The sequence below is a fragment of the Hibiscus syriacus genome, unplaced genomic scaffold (assembly GCF_006381635.1).
Source record: "Hibiscus syriacus cultivar Baekdansim isolate YM2019G1 unplaced genomic scaffold, ASM638163v2 tig00111330_pilon, whole genome shotgun sequence".
NCBI classification, from domain to species: Eukaryota; Viridiplantae; Streptophyta; class Magnoliopsida; order Malvales; family Malvaceae; genus Hibiscus; species Hibiscus syriacus.
The window spans coordinates 4,186,309-4,201,160 of NW_024063059.1; the positions used below are offsets into that span (position 1 = coordinate 4,186,309).

The window sequence follows — 14,852 nt, forward strand, 5'->3', positions numbered from 1 at the left end:
CCTAGATGCAATCACGAAAGGCCAAGAGTCCTTGATCGATCAGATCGTTGCCAAGTTAGTTGGCTTACGTCATACAAGTGTGCCTGGGGCAGGCTCATCGGAAGGGGTAACCATGCCACTTACCCCGCAAGTGGTTGTCTCGCCCAGAATCTTACCAGGACTTCAAGATAATTCGGATAGTTATCGCATTCCGAAATTTGAAGAAGAGGTCAAAACAACGAGGGTAGAAATTACCATTAACCCAGGAGGTAGAACGGGTGGAAAGCCTCCCCTGAAGAAGAAAGAAAGAGAGATCATCAACATTTCAAAGTCGTTTCCAGTCGTACCCTTTTGTAGGCAAAAACAAAGAAAGGAAAAAGAGCATTTTGATCCCATTCCCATGACATACAAGGAGCTCTACCAACAACTGTTTGACGCACATGTGGTGTCACCCTATCCCGAGACACCTCTAAAGCCCCCATACCCCAGGTGGTATGACAAAAATGCGCACTGTGAATATCATGGTAGTGTTTCGGGACATGCTATCGAAAATTGCCTCCCCTTTAAGAGGGTTATCCAAAGGATGCGCAACAGGGGTTGGATTCATTTTAATAATTCAGAATCACTCCACGTTGCACAGAACCCCCAACCAAAACATGAAGAGAATAAGGAAAGTGCAGTCACCGAGGAAAAAGGTAAAAAGGCCAAAACCAGAGTTTCTGAAGTGAAGTTACCTCTTGCTTGGGTATGGAGGCAAATGATAAATGAGGGGTTTCTTGCACCACATCTTAGCACATCAGATTCCAAAAGTGACATCTATTGTTGTTATCACAATGAAGATGGACATGATGTACAAGAATGTGCCGAATTTAGGGCCTTAATCCAACTAATGATGGACAGGAAAGAGCTGGAATTTTAGGATGAAAGCAATGACACTCCTAAAGCAGAAAGAGTCATGACAAGTGGGGCATCCTGATGAGGCCTTATTCAATTTTGAGACATCTTGTTTAAATTTGTTTTTGATTTGTTTTTCATGTTTGGGACTTGTTTTTGAACTTTCTTTGGATATTTGAATAAATGTATGCTACTTTAAAGATTTTAAGCAACGAATCACATTTGTAAACTCGCAATTCTTTGAATATTATCTGAATTAAGAAACTCTGTAAATGGTTCAAAGTTACAGATCTTTGACAAAGTAACATGATTTAAAACAAGGACTTTGACCTTATCCAGAATATACCCTCAAACACCTACCCTGCTCTTGTAATTAACCAATATACCCTTTTCCTTTCATAAGGTGCGGACAACATGTGGCATCATTTGCATATGATAATTACTATGTTTTTTTATTTAAGACGTTCAATGACGATGATGATCCTTACAAATGAAATAGTCGAGTAGGTGAATTCAGTTTAGGTCAGTTGCTTGAAAATTGAGCTCTAAAAATGAAATTTTTGACTTTTAACAACACCTAGACTATAACAGGTTCTTATTGAAAATCTTAAGAAATTAAATCCGTAAAAACTGAGCTATTCCGCTAAGGCAATTGGTTATAGAGGGAACTTGAAAGCCCTGGCCTTATGAGTAGATTACGTTCAAACCATGACATTGCTCGGACACTTGGCAATTCGGTGTTTGCTCCACTGCTCTTGTCAGGCTGAAGACTCTGTGATGAGATGAACCCTTCAGTTAACTTGATAAGAGTGATTATAATATTAAGTTGTCCCTCTAAAGCAATTGGTCAAACGCCCCGGCTTTATGGATTCAACTAGCCAGACAATGGTAAACTAAACCAAATTTATCTAAGCAAGAACTTTTCAGTAATGATGGACTAATAGAGTTAAGGAACACCTGTTATAGTCAACTACACACGAGCACTCAAGAATTTCATTTTTAGATCGATATTTTTTGCACTGCCTTTGTTAGAGGAGCCTACAAAGCTTGAACAAATAGAATATTTCAGAGGACCGAAATAAAATATCTAGTAATTGGTCATTCTAGTTGCGTCATTTTGTCCGCACCCAAATGAAATGCCAAAGCATGGTTTGATATTTCAAAAAATGACATTTTGGGTTACCAAAACCTTAGAAAGGAGGCCAACCTAAAGCCAACTCATCCATTTGAACATTTGTCAAAGAGTTGTAACTCTGAAACATTAAAAGAGCTCTTGATTCCTTTGATAGTCTTTGAACTCACATTTATAATTTGATTCAATTGCGAACAATATTTTACAGCATTTTTATCATTTTCTCTCCTAAAACAAGAAAAAGAGAAAAACATTTTCAAACAGGAAAGTCTGATATTTGAAAGGTCTGTAAAGCCAAAATCTCGAAAAGAGGATGGGGGCACGATCGATTCCATGGACCAGATTGGCAGACAAAACATGAGACTTCAGTCCAAGAAATAAAGCATAATTCATCCATATTCCATGCATCTTAGACATACCTAGATGCATCACATTCATCATTTTAACATATAAGATTTTTGCAGCTTTTCAAGTCAAGTTTCGACTTCAGGATGAAGGATACTCGATTCAAAAGTGCCTTTAAAGAATGATGGTGGTTGCTTAACTCAGCAGTGAGAAGCTACACCTCAACCGACTTGACATCTCAAGACCAATTTCAGATAGGTTCGAGAACCAATTCAGATCAAATCCAGTTCGACTCAAACTCACCATGAGCAACACTTTCAAGCCAGATTTCAATTCCACGACGGAAGATATCCGACTGCCAGAATTTATCAATAGGTTTTCCCAGACTAGCTCAGGGTAACCACCTGAAGAATCATGACCGTTTTCGACCCGTAAAGGGAAACCATTTTTGAACAAACTATTTGCAGCTTAGCTCAAGGCCAGAAGGGCTACCTGCCACAAAGACCTTTGAGTTCGACTACGCTCAGCTCAACGGCACATCATTTGCAGCATAGCTTAAGTCGAGAAGGGCTATCTGCCAAAGACCCCCAAGTTCGATTACACTCAGCTTCGAGGGCACATCATTTGTAGCATAACTTAAGTCGAGAAGGGTTATCTGCCAACCAAAGACCTTTGAGTTCGACTACGCTCAGCTCCAAGGCACATCATTCGTAATATAGCTTAAGTCGAGAAGAGCTATCTGCCAAAGTCCCTTAAGTTCGATTACACTCAGCTTCAAGGGCATATCATTTACAGCATAACTCAACGCTAGAAGGGTTATCTGTCAACAAAAACCTTTTAGTTCGACTACACTCAGCTCCAAGGCACATCATTTGCAGCATAGCTTAAGTCGAGAAGGGCTATCTGCCAAAGACTCTTAAGTTCAATTACACTCAGCTTCGAGGGCACATCATTTACAGCATAACTCAAGGCTAGAAGGGTTTTCTGTGACCAAAAGACCTTTGAGTTCGACTACGCTCAGCTCAACGGCACATCATTTACAGCATAGCTTAAGTCGAGAAGGGCTATCTACCAAAGACCCCCGAGTTCGATTACACTCAGCTTCGAGGGCACTTCATTTGCAGCATAACTTAAGTCGAGAAGGGTTATCTGCCAACCAAAGACCTTCGAGTTCGACTACGCTTAGCTCCAAGGCATATCATTTGCAGCACAACTTAAGTCTAGAAGGGTTGTCTGCCAACAAAAGACCTTTGAGTTCGACTATGCTCAGCTCAACGGCACATCATTTGCAGCATAGCTTAAGTCGAGAAGGGCTATCTGCCAAAGACCCCCGAGTTCGATCACACTCAGCTTCGAGGGCACATCATTTGCAGTATAACTTAAGTCAAGAAGGGTTATCTGCTAACAAAAGACCTTTGAGTTCGACTACGCTCAGCTCCAAGGCACATCATTTGCAGCATAGCTTAAGTCGAGAAGGGCTATCTGCCAAAGACCCCCGAGTTCGATTACACTCAGCTTCGAGGGCACATCATTTACAGCATAACTCAAGGCTAGAAGGGTTATCTGTGACCAAAAGTCCTTTGAGTTCGACTATGCTCAGCTCAACGGCACATCATTTGCAGCATACCTGAAGTCGAGAAGGGTTGTCTGCCAACCAAAGACCTTTGAGTTCGACTACGCTCAGCTCAACGGCACATCATTTCCAGCATAGCTTAAGTCGAGAAGGGCTATCTACCAAAGACCTTCGAGTTCGACTACGCTCAGCTCCAAGGCATATCATTTGTAGCACAACTTAAGTCGAGAAGGGCTATCTGCCAAAGACCCCCGAGTTTGATTACACTCAACTTCGAGGTCATATCATTTACAACATAGCTCAAGGCAAGAAGGGCTATTTGTCAATAAAATTGTCGAGTTCGGTTCCATTCAGCTCGATGACACCCCAACCACACTACTGTTCGGCTACAATCAAGGTTTTCAAGTCGAGAAGAAGACCTGGGTTAACCGTGCCTTAGTGACAATAAATCGTTTTTCCGGCAGCATAGCTTAAGTCGTGAAAAGCTATCTGTCAATGAAGACCTTTCGAGTTCGATTTCAGTCAGCTCAAGGGCCTATCAACCATATGGTGGAGTCAAAGAATGATTTTTCAGTCGAATTCTCAAACCAAGGTCTTTAAACCGAGAAAAAAGACAGAGGCGGACTACGACGAGAAGCCACATTCTGTTTCAAATTCCGGACCACAGCTTCAATTCCATATCATTTCAAGAAGGACTCGACTTCGCGACGGAGGGGCCATTCGCAACTCAATTCGACAGGGAGTTATTCTTTCAGAGTCAATTTTTCAACTCCACTGAACAAAAATTTGTGTCTTTTTATCTTTGTCCTATTTTTCGTTCTACGAAAAATGACAAAGAGGGGCAGCTGTAGACACTAATTTTCGTTCATTTTTTTCCGGATATTTCTATATATTATATAATTTGCAAGCGGTTTGAAAATACGTATATAATATATGGTTTTTAAAACACTTTTAAAAACTATATATTATATATATTTTCAAAACATTTTAAAAAAATATATAATATATAATTTTTGAAAAACATTTTGAAAACATATAATATATAATTTTTAGAGCATTTTTGAAAACTTATATATAATATATAATTTTTTAAAAACATTTTTTAAAAAAAATTATATAATTTTTAAAAGAACATTTTTAAAAATTATTAGTTTTTTGAAAAACATTTTTGAAAATTTATATATAGTATATAGTTTTTAAAAAAGAAACAGTTTTAAAATATATATTATATAGTTTTTATTTATTGTTTTTATTTATTATTATTCACCCGTTTTTATTTAATTATTTAATTATTGTTTTTTTTGTTTTTTTTAGGTCAATTGTTTTGGTCCAGCAACAGTCCAAATTGGGCCTGAATCAGCCCGTAGCCAACATCCAAAGGAGATAGGGTTTACACACGTTTAACACAGGCGGCGCATAGGGGAAAACCCTAAGACCTCATTTGTGCAGCCAGATCTGGACCGTTGGATCTGACCCAATCCAACGGTCGAGATCAAATCAAGGAATATTTCAGAAGTCACACCAACAGTCACAGACGGCGCGAGATTTCCGGCCGAGATCCCCGGGACTGACCTATCCCGGGGTGACCGGTCACAACAGCCACGATCGCCCCTATTTTGGAACTAACAGGCCACTGGTGGGATATAAAGACCCCCACCAAGCCACTGCCAAGGGGGGAGGATCACAGTAAGCTGAGGGCTCAAACTCACCGTACCATCAACCACAGAATAGGGATAACCCATCGAGAACACCACACACAGAGCCATCACAAACCAACCATCGAGAATCACAGAACCGAGAGAACATCGGCCACGGGAAACCAAGGACCCATAACATCACAAAGACCATCAACACAAAAACCACCAAAATACCAACAATCGAGAACCCACAAAAACAGTAAACAAATCGACCAACAAAAAAGGTCGAACACAACCAAATACACAAAACCGAAGTACCAACCAAAGGCCTCGGAGAAGCTATCGGAAAACCAAAGGGCATCGGTTTTAAGGTAAAAGACCCAAACTTTAGGCGTAGATCTACGCCGTTTGGGGTCCCTTTAGGGGAAATGGGCTTCGGATCGGGGTTTAGAGTGACAAGGCGAGTGTTTCGGGCTAAGTGGTTTTTCCGGGCACCGCCGGCGGTAGCCGGCATGGTGGCCGGCGCGGCGGTTGACCATCGGTGGTGGCGGCCGAATCTTGGCCGGGTTAGAGAGAGGCGAGAGAACAGATGGTTCTCTCGTTGAGGAGAGAGAGAGCAAAGTGAGAAATGGCCAAGGTTGGGTCATTTTGGCCTTGGAAACGGGCATATATAACGATAGCAAAACTACGTCGTTTTGCAAGGAGGGACTTCAGTGTAATTTCGTGAGGGGTAAACTCGGTCCTCAGCCATCATATTTTATCATATTTGTACTTTGGTCACTGAATTTCATTTTTTAGTATTTTAATTTGGAATTTTAATTTATTATGCTTATATTTTAGTCCCCAAGTTATATATTTTTGAATTTGGCCCAAGATTTTATGCAGGTTTTATTTTGGTCACTAATTAACATCCATTTTTTTTATTATTATTTCTTAAAACCTTTTTATATTCAATTTCGTTTTTTATTTCTTATTCTTCTATTGTTTTGTTTTTTTTTTATTTATTTATCTATTTGATATTTAATTATTATTTTACCCCCTAACATTTTTTGACATTTTTAATGGTAATTTTAATCGATCAAAGGTAAGCAATTTGAATCGGGTAGTTTAAATTTTAATTTAAATTTCAAATTTTCGCAACTAAAGACAACCGCTAAATTAATTGGTACCGAAAGGGCGGTTCAAGGGTGCTAATCCTTCATTGACCGTAACCGACTCCCGAACCCGACACATTTTTGGTACAACGCATATCCGGTAAGATGGTGTCCGACCCACCTAAATTCATTTTAAACTGGTCGGTGGCGTCTCTAACCCAATTATTCAAGTTGAAGCCCAATTCCGGGTCCAACCGAAAGACGGTTCCGACAATGATAAATCTTATTTCTTTTCTAGAATTTATAACGCAAATAATAGTATACCACATGAAGTAAAACATACCTCAGTCCTTATCATCGGACACATAAAATTTCCATCAAAAACATAAATACCATCTTGATAAATTTGAAATCATTCATCCGTCCTTGTTTATTTTGTTTCTCCCGAGTTGGCAAAGATATATATATTTGGAAAGAGGGGTTTTGTATGATTTCATTGGTTTCAACATGCAAAACAAAACAAAGATAGGAGTCTTGTTAAAAAAAACCTCTATAAACTTATATAAAGAAAAAAGAGTGCACCCAATCGATGCCGATAAATTTTATTCTATAAGTGGAGGCAGTTTGGGGAGACTATCGTGAGTTGTGAAGAAATAAAAATAAAAGTGAAAGAAGGATAGTAGAGGAAGAATCGGGCGGCTAGGGTAAAACTAAAATTGATTTTTTAAGTAATAAGCACGTGGGTTAGTATGCGGGATAAAAGGATTTGTTTCAAAATTTCAAACAAATAAGGAGATTGGCCAGTCAAACATGTAGGGGATAAGGGAGAATGTTTCAATTTGGGCAGCAAAAGGTGATAAAATTGGGTGGCTTTGCAAACATGCGCCACACCTTTCTTAGGTATGCTAACATGTGCCGTTTAATGAAAGGGCGCACCTCATTGCTAGGGGAAATCCATTCGTTGTTGCTGGTGTTTGGGGGTTTGAAAATTGTGAAATTCGTTCAAAAACACCGTCTTTGATTCCATTTAAGTCTGAATAAATTCACTAGGTCACCTGAAAAATAAAAATAAAAATTAAAGTAAGTAAAAAACTCAATAAAATCAAAAATTAAAAATTAAACTTCAAGAAAACTAAAGAAACAAAATTAAAATTGGAACAAAACGAAATTAAAATGGGTTCCCTCCCATGAAGCTCTTTGTTTAACGTCGTTAAACTTGACGACCTGACTTAGATTTTCGGTTCTTCCAAACTGATTTATTCAATTAGTCCAACTGATATGTTCTCATAAAATGGTTTAAGTCATTGGCCATTGACTTTAAACCAAGCCCCCTAGCTATCTTCGTCTTCTACCGCACTATGAGGAAAAATGTGAGTCACCGTCAAAGGTTCGAGTCACTTCGATCTAAGTTTACTTGCAAAAAATTTAAACTTAGAGTTAAATAGAATATCCTTTTTCCGATAGAAAATGATTTAAATGATCTTCTTCGGTCGTTGAACTCATTTGTTTTTTCTTTAAATATATTCGTGTTATCGTAATTGTTTCTACATATTTCCTCGAGCTCTTGAATGTGCAATTTGCATGTCTCGCCAATCACATCCATTTCTATATTATAATGTTTGACTGCCCAGTACACCTTGTGCTCTAATTTGACCAATAAATGGCATGGCCTTGTGATCACATATACCTTTGCTTCAAACTCCAATCCTTACAGTTTTGTTTGAAATTTTTTTCTAGAATTTTCTTAATCTCTCGGTTCGATACTTTTCCTTGTCTGTTTGTTTGTGGATTATAAGATGTGGCAATCCATTGAGTTACACCATATTTGTTCATTAACTCTTCTATCACTCGATTGATGAAATGCATCCCTCTATCACTTTTGATCACTATTGGGGTTCCAAACTTTGAAAAAAATAAAATTTTGAAGGAAGTTAGTAGTCGTTTTAGAATAATTGTTTCGGATGACCTTTGCCTCTACCCATTTAGAGACATAATCAACAACAAGAATGATATATAAATTCCCGAAAGAAGACGTGAAAGGCCTCTTGTAGTTGATTTCCCAAATGTCAAAATTTCGTATATGTGTGATAGGGTTGAGAGGCATTTTGTTCATTCGGCTTAAATTGGTCACACGTTGACATCATTCACAAGCTTTGCAAAAAGCGTAGGTATCACAAAAAAGATTACGCCAAAAAATCTGCACTCCAAAATTTTGTGTGCAATTCGCTTAGGTTCGAAGTGACCTCCACAAGAATAGAAATGACAAAAAGAAATAATTAAATTTACCTCACTTTCGGTGACGCGTCGACGAATGATTTGATCTGACCAATGCTTCGAGAGATAGGAGTCATCCCAAACATAAAACCGAGATTCCCGTATAATTCATTTAATTTCAAATTTTGGAAAATCAATTGGCAACTTACCCGTGGCTAAAAAATTCACCATATTGGCGAACCAAGGGAGTGACTAGTGTGCCATGTCAAGCTTTCCTCCGGGAATTATTCTTTGATCAGTGGTTCAACTGTTGAAATCGACAACCAAATTTTTGCTTCCCTTTTTGTCCTTAATCCAGATCAAATTCTTGGATAAGGATAATCCAGCGAATCAATCTTAATTTCACTTCCTTCTTGCTCATCAAATACTTTAGTGTTGCATGATTAGAGAAAACAAATATTTTTAGTGTCGAGTAAATAAGATCAAAATTTCTCTAATGCAAAAACAACAACAAATAGTTTTTTTTTATAGTTGAGTAATTACACTGAGTCGAATATAAGGTTCTTAATGTGTAGGGGATTATGTGAGGTTCTTTTCCAATTATTTGCCTGAGAATAACTCCAACACTCAAATCCGAAGCATCCCACATGATTTCAAAAGTTAAGTTCCAATTCGGTGGTTGAACAATTGGTGTTAATACTAGTTTTTCCTTTAGGATATCAAACTAGTCTTTGCATTCTTGATCAAAATAAAATGTCACATCGTTTTGCAGCAATCTACACAGCAGTTACGCTATTTTGGAGAAATCTTTGATAAATCATCGGTAGAAACCTGTATGACCAAGAAAAGGATGGATCTCTCTCACCGTAGTGGGTTGCGGAAGTGAGAAAATGACATTAGTTTTTTTATATGTCTACCACAATTCCTTTAGAGGAAACAACATGCCCAAGAATTAATACTTTACTTACCATGAAATGACATTTTTCATAGTTAAGGACTAAATAAAATTTGATGCAACACTTAAGCACATAAGTAAAATTAGAAAGACATTGGTTAAAAGAGTTACCATAAACTGTGAAGTCATCTATAAATACTTCAATACCTTTTTTGATGTGGTCGAAAAGAATACTTAACATGCATCTTTGAAATGTCACAGGTATCTTACAGAGTCCGAAAGGCATTCTGCAGTAGGTGACTATTCCAAATGGGCAAGTAAACATCATCTTTTCCTGGTCTTCGAGTGCCACTGGAATCTGGAAAAATCCTGAAACCCAACAAGGCAACAATAGTGAGACTTTCATGCTAATCTTTCAACCATTTGATCAATAAAGGGTAAAGGGAAGTTATTTTGTCATGTTAAGGAATTCATCTTCCTGTAGTCTATATGGCAAACAATGTGCATGCATAAGGTTGAACTTTTTCTCTTAATGGATTCATAACCATGGTTTTGGGTGATTTTAGTGAGAATGATTTGAAGATCCCGCCAATGTGAAAGGATGAGCTTTACACTCTTAATGAATTCATAGTCAAGATTTAGATGTTTCTAGTGAGATGGACTTGATTGATTACTGACTTGAGAGGTTGAGTTTTATAGTCTTAATCAATTCATATCCCTATATTTGGGAAGTCTGTGTGAGATGGACATGATGAATTCACAAATTTATAGGGTGAACTATTAAATATTCTTAATGAATTCACATCCCTTACTTTGGGTGGTCTTTGTGAGACAGACTTGATGAACTCATCAAATCTTAAAAATTGTGAGGGTGGGTGAACATAACCGTCTCTTAAAAATTTTAAATTACTATATAGTTTATTTATTTTTCTTATATTTTTAATTGATAATCTAATTTTACCCTTAAAATATTAAATTTATCTCCTAAAATTTTAGAATTTCACCATCGAATATAATATAAAAACGTGCATCTGGGGACCATTCTTAGTGATAGTTTGTTAAACTTTATATTTTTATGTTGTGTACCCTTTTTTGTTTATACATAACTAAAAATAATACCTTTTGTTTTGGTTTAGTTTGCTGTTAGAACTCGACTTATACTTTTTTAATGGGTTTAAAGATTTTCTAGTGCCATAAAAGCAACATCTTGGTACAAATCTGAAAAAGTCTGCACACTATGAATAAGAAAAGAATGTGAGAATTCTTCTACATACTTAAATTGTTGTAATTGTAAGCTTTAGATTGATAAAATGAAAACGCAACAAAGTAAGAAAGAAAGAAAAATTACAAATGCTGAATATTAAATTGATTTTGTTATTTATTATTTAAATACTTGCGAAATCCCCAATCTCAACAAGCCTGAGCCGTGTTTTGAAGAAATGGGTAATCGGTGTAGCCAACAACAGGATCCGGTTCGCAGTAGGTACTACGGTTGTGCTTGGTGAGAGGCGCATTGAGCTCAAATCTCTTTGGCAAATCTGGATTTGATAAAAACAAACGACCAAACGACACCAGATCAGTGCGGTTCTCAGCCACAGCTTTGTTACCATCTTCTTTATCATACCCTCCAGCTACAATAAAAGTACCCTTAAAAGCCTTCCTCATGGGAACCAAACTTTCAGTTGTTTCAAAACTTTCTTCAGAAAGTTTCATCCTTGGTTCAACCATATGGCAGTACAGGATACCGTATCTGTTCAAAGACTCGGCCATGTAAACACCCAATGCTGTCGGATTGGAATCACCTGAATCCAAGTAGGTTGCATATGGAGATAGCCTGAGTCCAACTCGGTCTGCTCCTATCTCATTAGCAACAGCTTCAACTACTTCTAATGCAAACCTGCAGCGGTTTTCTAGAGGCCCTCCATATTGATCTGTTCGATCATTAATGTGGTCTTTCATGAACTGGTCAAGTAGATATCCATGCGCCCCGTGTATCTCAACTCCATCAAAACCTGTGAATCCAAAGGCCTCGTTTTAGAGAAACTAAAAATAGCGAAAAGGGTGTCAGTAATCAGGATTTAAATAACGATTGCGGTCACGTTTACGGTATGTTGTATTTATCACGATAGCAATTCGCTATTTAAATCTCCGACGACAACATAGAAGTTGTTTAAAGGGGGATAGGAACTTGCCAGCTTCCATGGCATTCCTTGCAGCAAGTCTATACTCATTCACAACTTGAGGGATCTCTTCAGTGGTTAATCTCCTTGGAGGAGAGAATTTCGCAGGCTCCTCGGCATTTGCCTGAACTTGGGGCTTCAATACATTGCTGGTGGAGGAGATTGGAGGTTGCCCATTTGGTTGATACTCTGTTAATTAGGGTATTGGAGTGATTAGGTATCAGCGAGAGAATATAGAAGACAAATACAACATATGATCTTACGTTAAGGGATAAACTTCTAAAGTTTTAGGAGTGAGTGAATTTATAAAATTTTAGGGATGAAAATAGATTATCAATTAAAATTATAATAAAATATTTAAAATATATAATAATTCGTCTGCTTCCACCAGTCCCTACCATCCATCTTGATAGAAGACAAGAGTAGTAATCTTTGATAAACACACACTAAACAAAGAGAAAATCCTAACTCACCATATGTAGAAGCCCTTCCAACATGCCATATCTGACAGAAGAAGATCCCACCTTTTGCATGGACAGCATCAACAATGGGTTTCCATGCCTCTACTTGCTCTTTTGACCATATACCAGGTGTATCTTTGTACCTTTATAAGGGCAGACCCCATGTTTTTAGTTTAATGCTAAAAGTGATTAAAAAAAAGGGTACAATTCAATATTATATATCCAAACTTGTACATTTACAGTTATAGTAAAAGGAGGAGAGTTAGATTACCCTCGAGCAGCTTCAGAAATGACAGTAGCCTCGCTTATAATAAGACCGCCCTTGGTGGCTCTCTGGGAATAGTAAACGGCAGCATGCAGCTGAGGAATATTGTTCCAAGATCTCTGCCTTGTCATTGGTGGCATTACCATTCTGAGAGGCAAAAGAACCAAAAAATGATCAAACCTTTACTTTGTAAGGGTGAGCAGAATTCGACTAAACTTAAAACTTTGGTCTATTCAACTTGGTCGAACCCTCACCCCTATTCATGTAACATTGACGGAAGAAAAGATATTACCTATGGGAAAGGTTAAATTTTCCCATTTTGTAGGGAGTAAGAACAGGCATCGTGAGAGTTTGTTCAACTTCTTGCTGAACTGTTACTACACTGTGACCCATTTTCTTGTGGTTTCTGCAGGAACTGAGAAGAAAACCCTTTTGTTTATGGTTTAGTTTGGTGTTAGAGCTCGATTGCCACCTCCTTTTTGGTATGGATTTTGATGGTTTTATAGTGCCATCAAAGTGTGAACAAATGCTATTGACGCAGTAGACTTATTTTTTCAAGTAAGTAATAGCAAGAATATTAATATAATATTAGAGTAATTTTAATGAATTTTTCAAGTGTGACTGCTATTGAATATATTAAAATAAAACAGTTGCATGGTGACTTCAATCCTGTCTGCTATTGAATACTATTTTTAAGGTTAATGGAGAACAAATACTGCCGCCATACCTGACCTACTTCCATCAATGATCAACTTCACGCATTCTCTCACTCTTTTTCATCGGTCAACTCAAATCCAAACACGTGATTTGGCCAACAATTCTATCACTTCCTCCATTTAAATATTGTAATTTAAGGGTAAAATATAGAAATGGGCTCCGACTATAAGATGTTGTTTTATTTAGTCTTTCGATTATTAAAAGTAACAAAATTATTCTTCGATTGTAGGATATTACTTTATTAACTCCCCTAACTATTAAAAGTTATAAAATGGTCACCAAACTATACATATGTTCCAAACTCATCTTTTACGTTAAAAAATTGGTAGTCATGTAAGTTGGACATTAACATATTGATTTGGGCATGTTAAAATCTAATCTTAAAATTGTTTGAATTGTATTTTATGGATCGACTCTCCATTTACATAATATCATCGAGTCAATGCTTGAAATATTATATCATAAAGTCAATACTTGAAAACAACGACGGTGCAAATAAATATCATTAAAATATGATTATATCGTATCTCATTCACCAGATTAACATTCAACTTAGACGAACGTTGATTTTTTAAAGGAAAGGGACAATTTTAGAACAAATGAATAGTTAAATGAACATTTTGTAACTTTTTAATATTCGGGATACTCAACAAAATAATTCCCTATAATCTATGGACAATTTTATAACTTGTAATAGTTGAGAGACTCAATAAAACAACTCTCTGTAATCAAGAGACCATTTATATACTTTACTCTAATTTTAAATACTTTACCAAAATATATATTAATATATAAAAATAATTGAATAGTTATGAAAAAGCATCTATTGTAAAATAGATTAAAACATAGATTGTTTATAGATTTTTATATAATTCGTATGTATCATTACCCAATTAAAAGCATAAATCTACCAGCATCTTGAAAAATATAAATTTTATTCAATAATATCCAAATATGTACATATCTATAAATTATTAAAATCAAATCTATATATGTAGCTTCTATTGAGCTTGACACTAAAATTTTTCTCTTTCGTTCCTTGATTAACCCCTAAATTGTCTTTTGTTCTTTCCTCTCAAATAAAATTCATGTAAACATCTCAAGCAAACTTAACATAAAAGTAAATAAAACTTGGTATATGCCTAAATCTACTCCAATATCTGATCAAATACAGCTATATTCAAATAAAACATTTTAAGAATAGGTTTTCTAGCTTCTCTCATTTTTTGTGTGCCATCCATACTTTTTCTTTTCATCTTTATTGATTGACGACAACATTAACTTTGACATTAGTTGTCGATCGCCGATATTTTTTATTGTCATTTTACGTTTTTTATATCACATCTTTATTTTTTTCTTGTTTTTAATTTTTAACAAGTTTGTCTTTATGGCACGTTTTCATTTACCTTTATGACACATTTTCTCTGTCTTTTGGCACGTTTTCGGTTGTTTGGTCGTTGTTTTCA

At 36.6% G+C, this 14,852-nt stretch overlaps 1 protein-coding gene across 1 annotated transcript; it reads right to left on the reverse strand.

Moving 5' to 3' along the window:
* Positions 1-11,115: 11,115 nt before the first annotated feature.
* Positions 11,116-13,131, reverse strand: LOC120158553 (putative 12-oxophytodienoate reductase 11). Its single transcript, XM_039169369.1, has 5 exons — positions 12,962-13,131; positions 12,676-12,816; positions 12,417-12,547; positions 11,956-12,132; positions 11,116-11,775 (listed from the first exon to the last, which is right to left on the reverse strand). Exons 1-5 carry the CDS (start codon positions 13,060-13,062, stop codon positions 11,174-11,176), a joined length of 1,152 nt encoding a protein of 383 aa, XP_039025300.1. The 5' UTR covers positions 13,063-13,131; the 3' UTR covers positions 11,116-11,173.
* Positions 13,132-14,852: the final 1,721 nt, after the last annotated feature.

What these genes read in the sequence shown, in the direction of transcription:
- LOC120158553 (XM_039169369.1), bottom strand. Translation starts at nt 13,062, where the DNA reads ATGGGTCACAGTGTAGTAACAGTTCAGCAAGAAGTTGAACAAACTCTC. An exon ending in AAATTTAACCTTTCCCATAG is followed by an intron (nt 12,817 to 12,961) that starts GTAATATCTTTT and finishes TTTGCCTCTCAG; the next exon opens with AATGGTAATGCCACCAATGA. An exon ending in TGGAAGGGCTTCTACATATG is followed by an intron (nt 12,133 to 12,416) that starts GTGAGTTAGGAT and finishes CCTAATTAACAG; the next exon opens with AGTATCAACCAAATGGGCAA.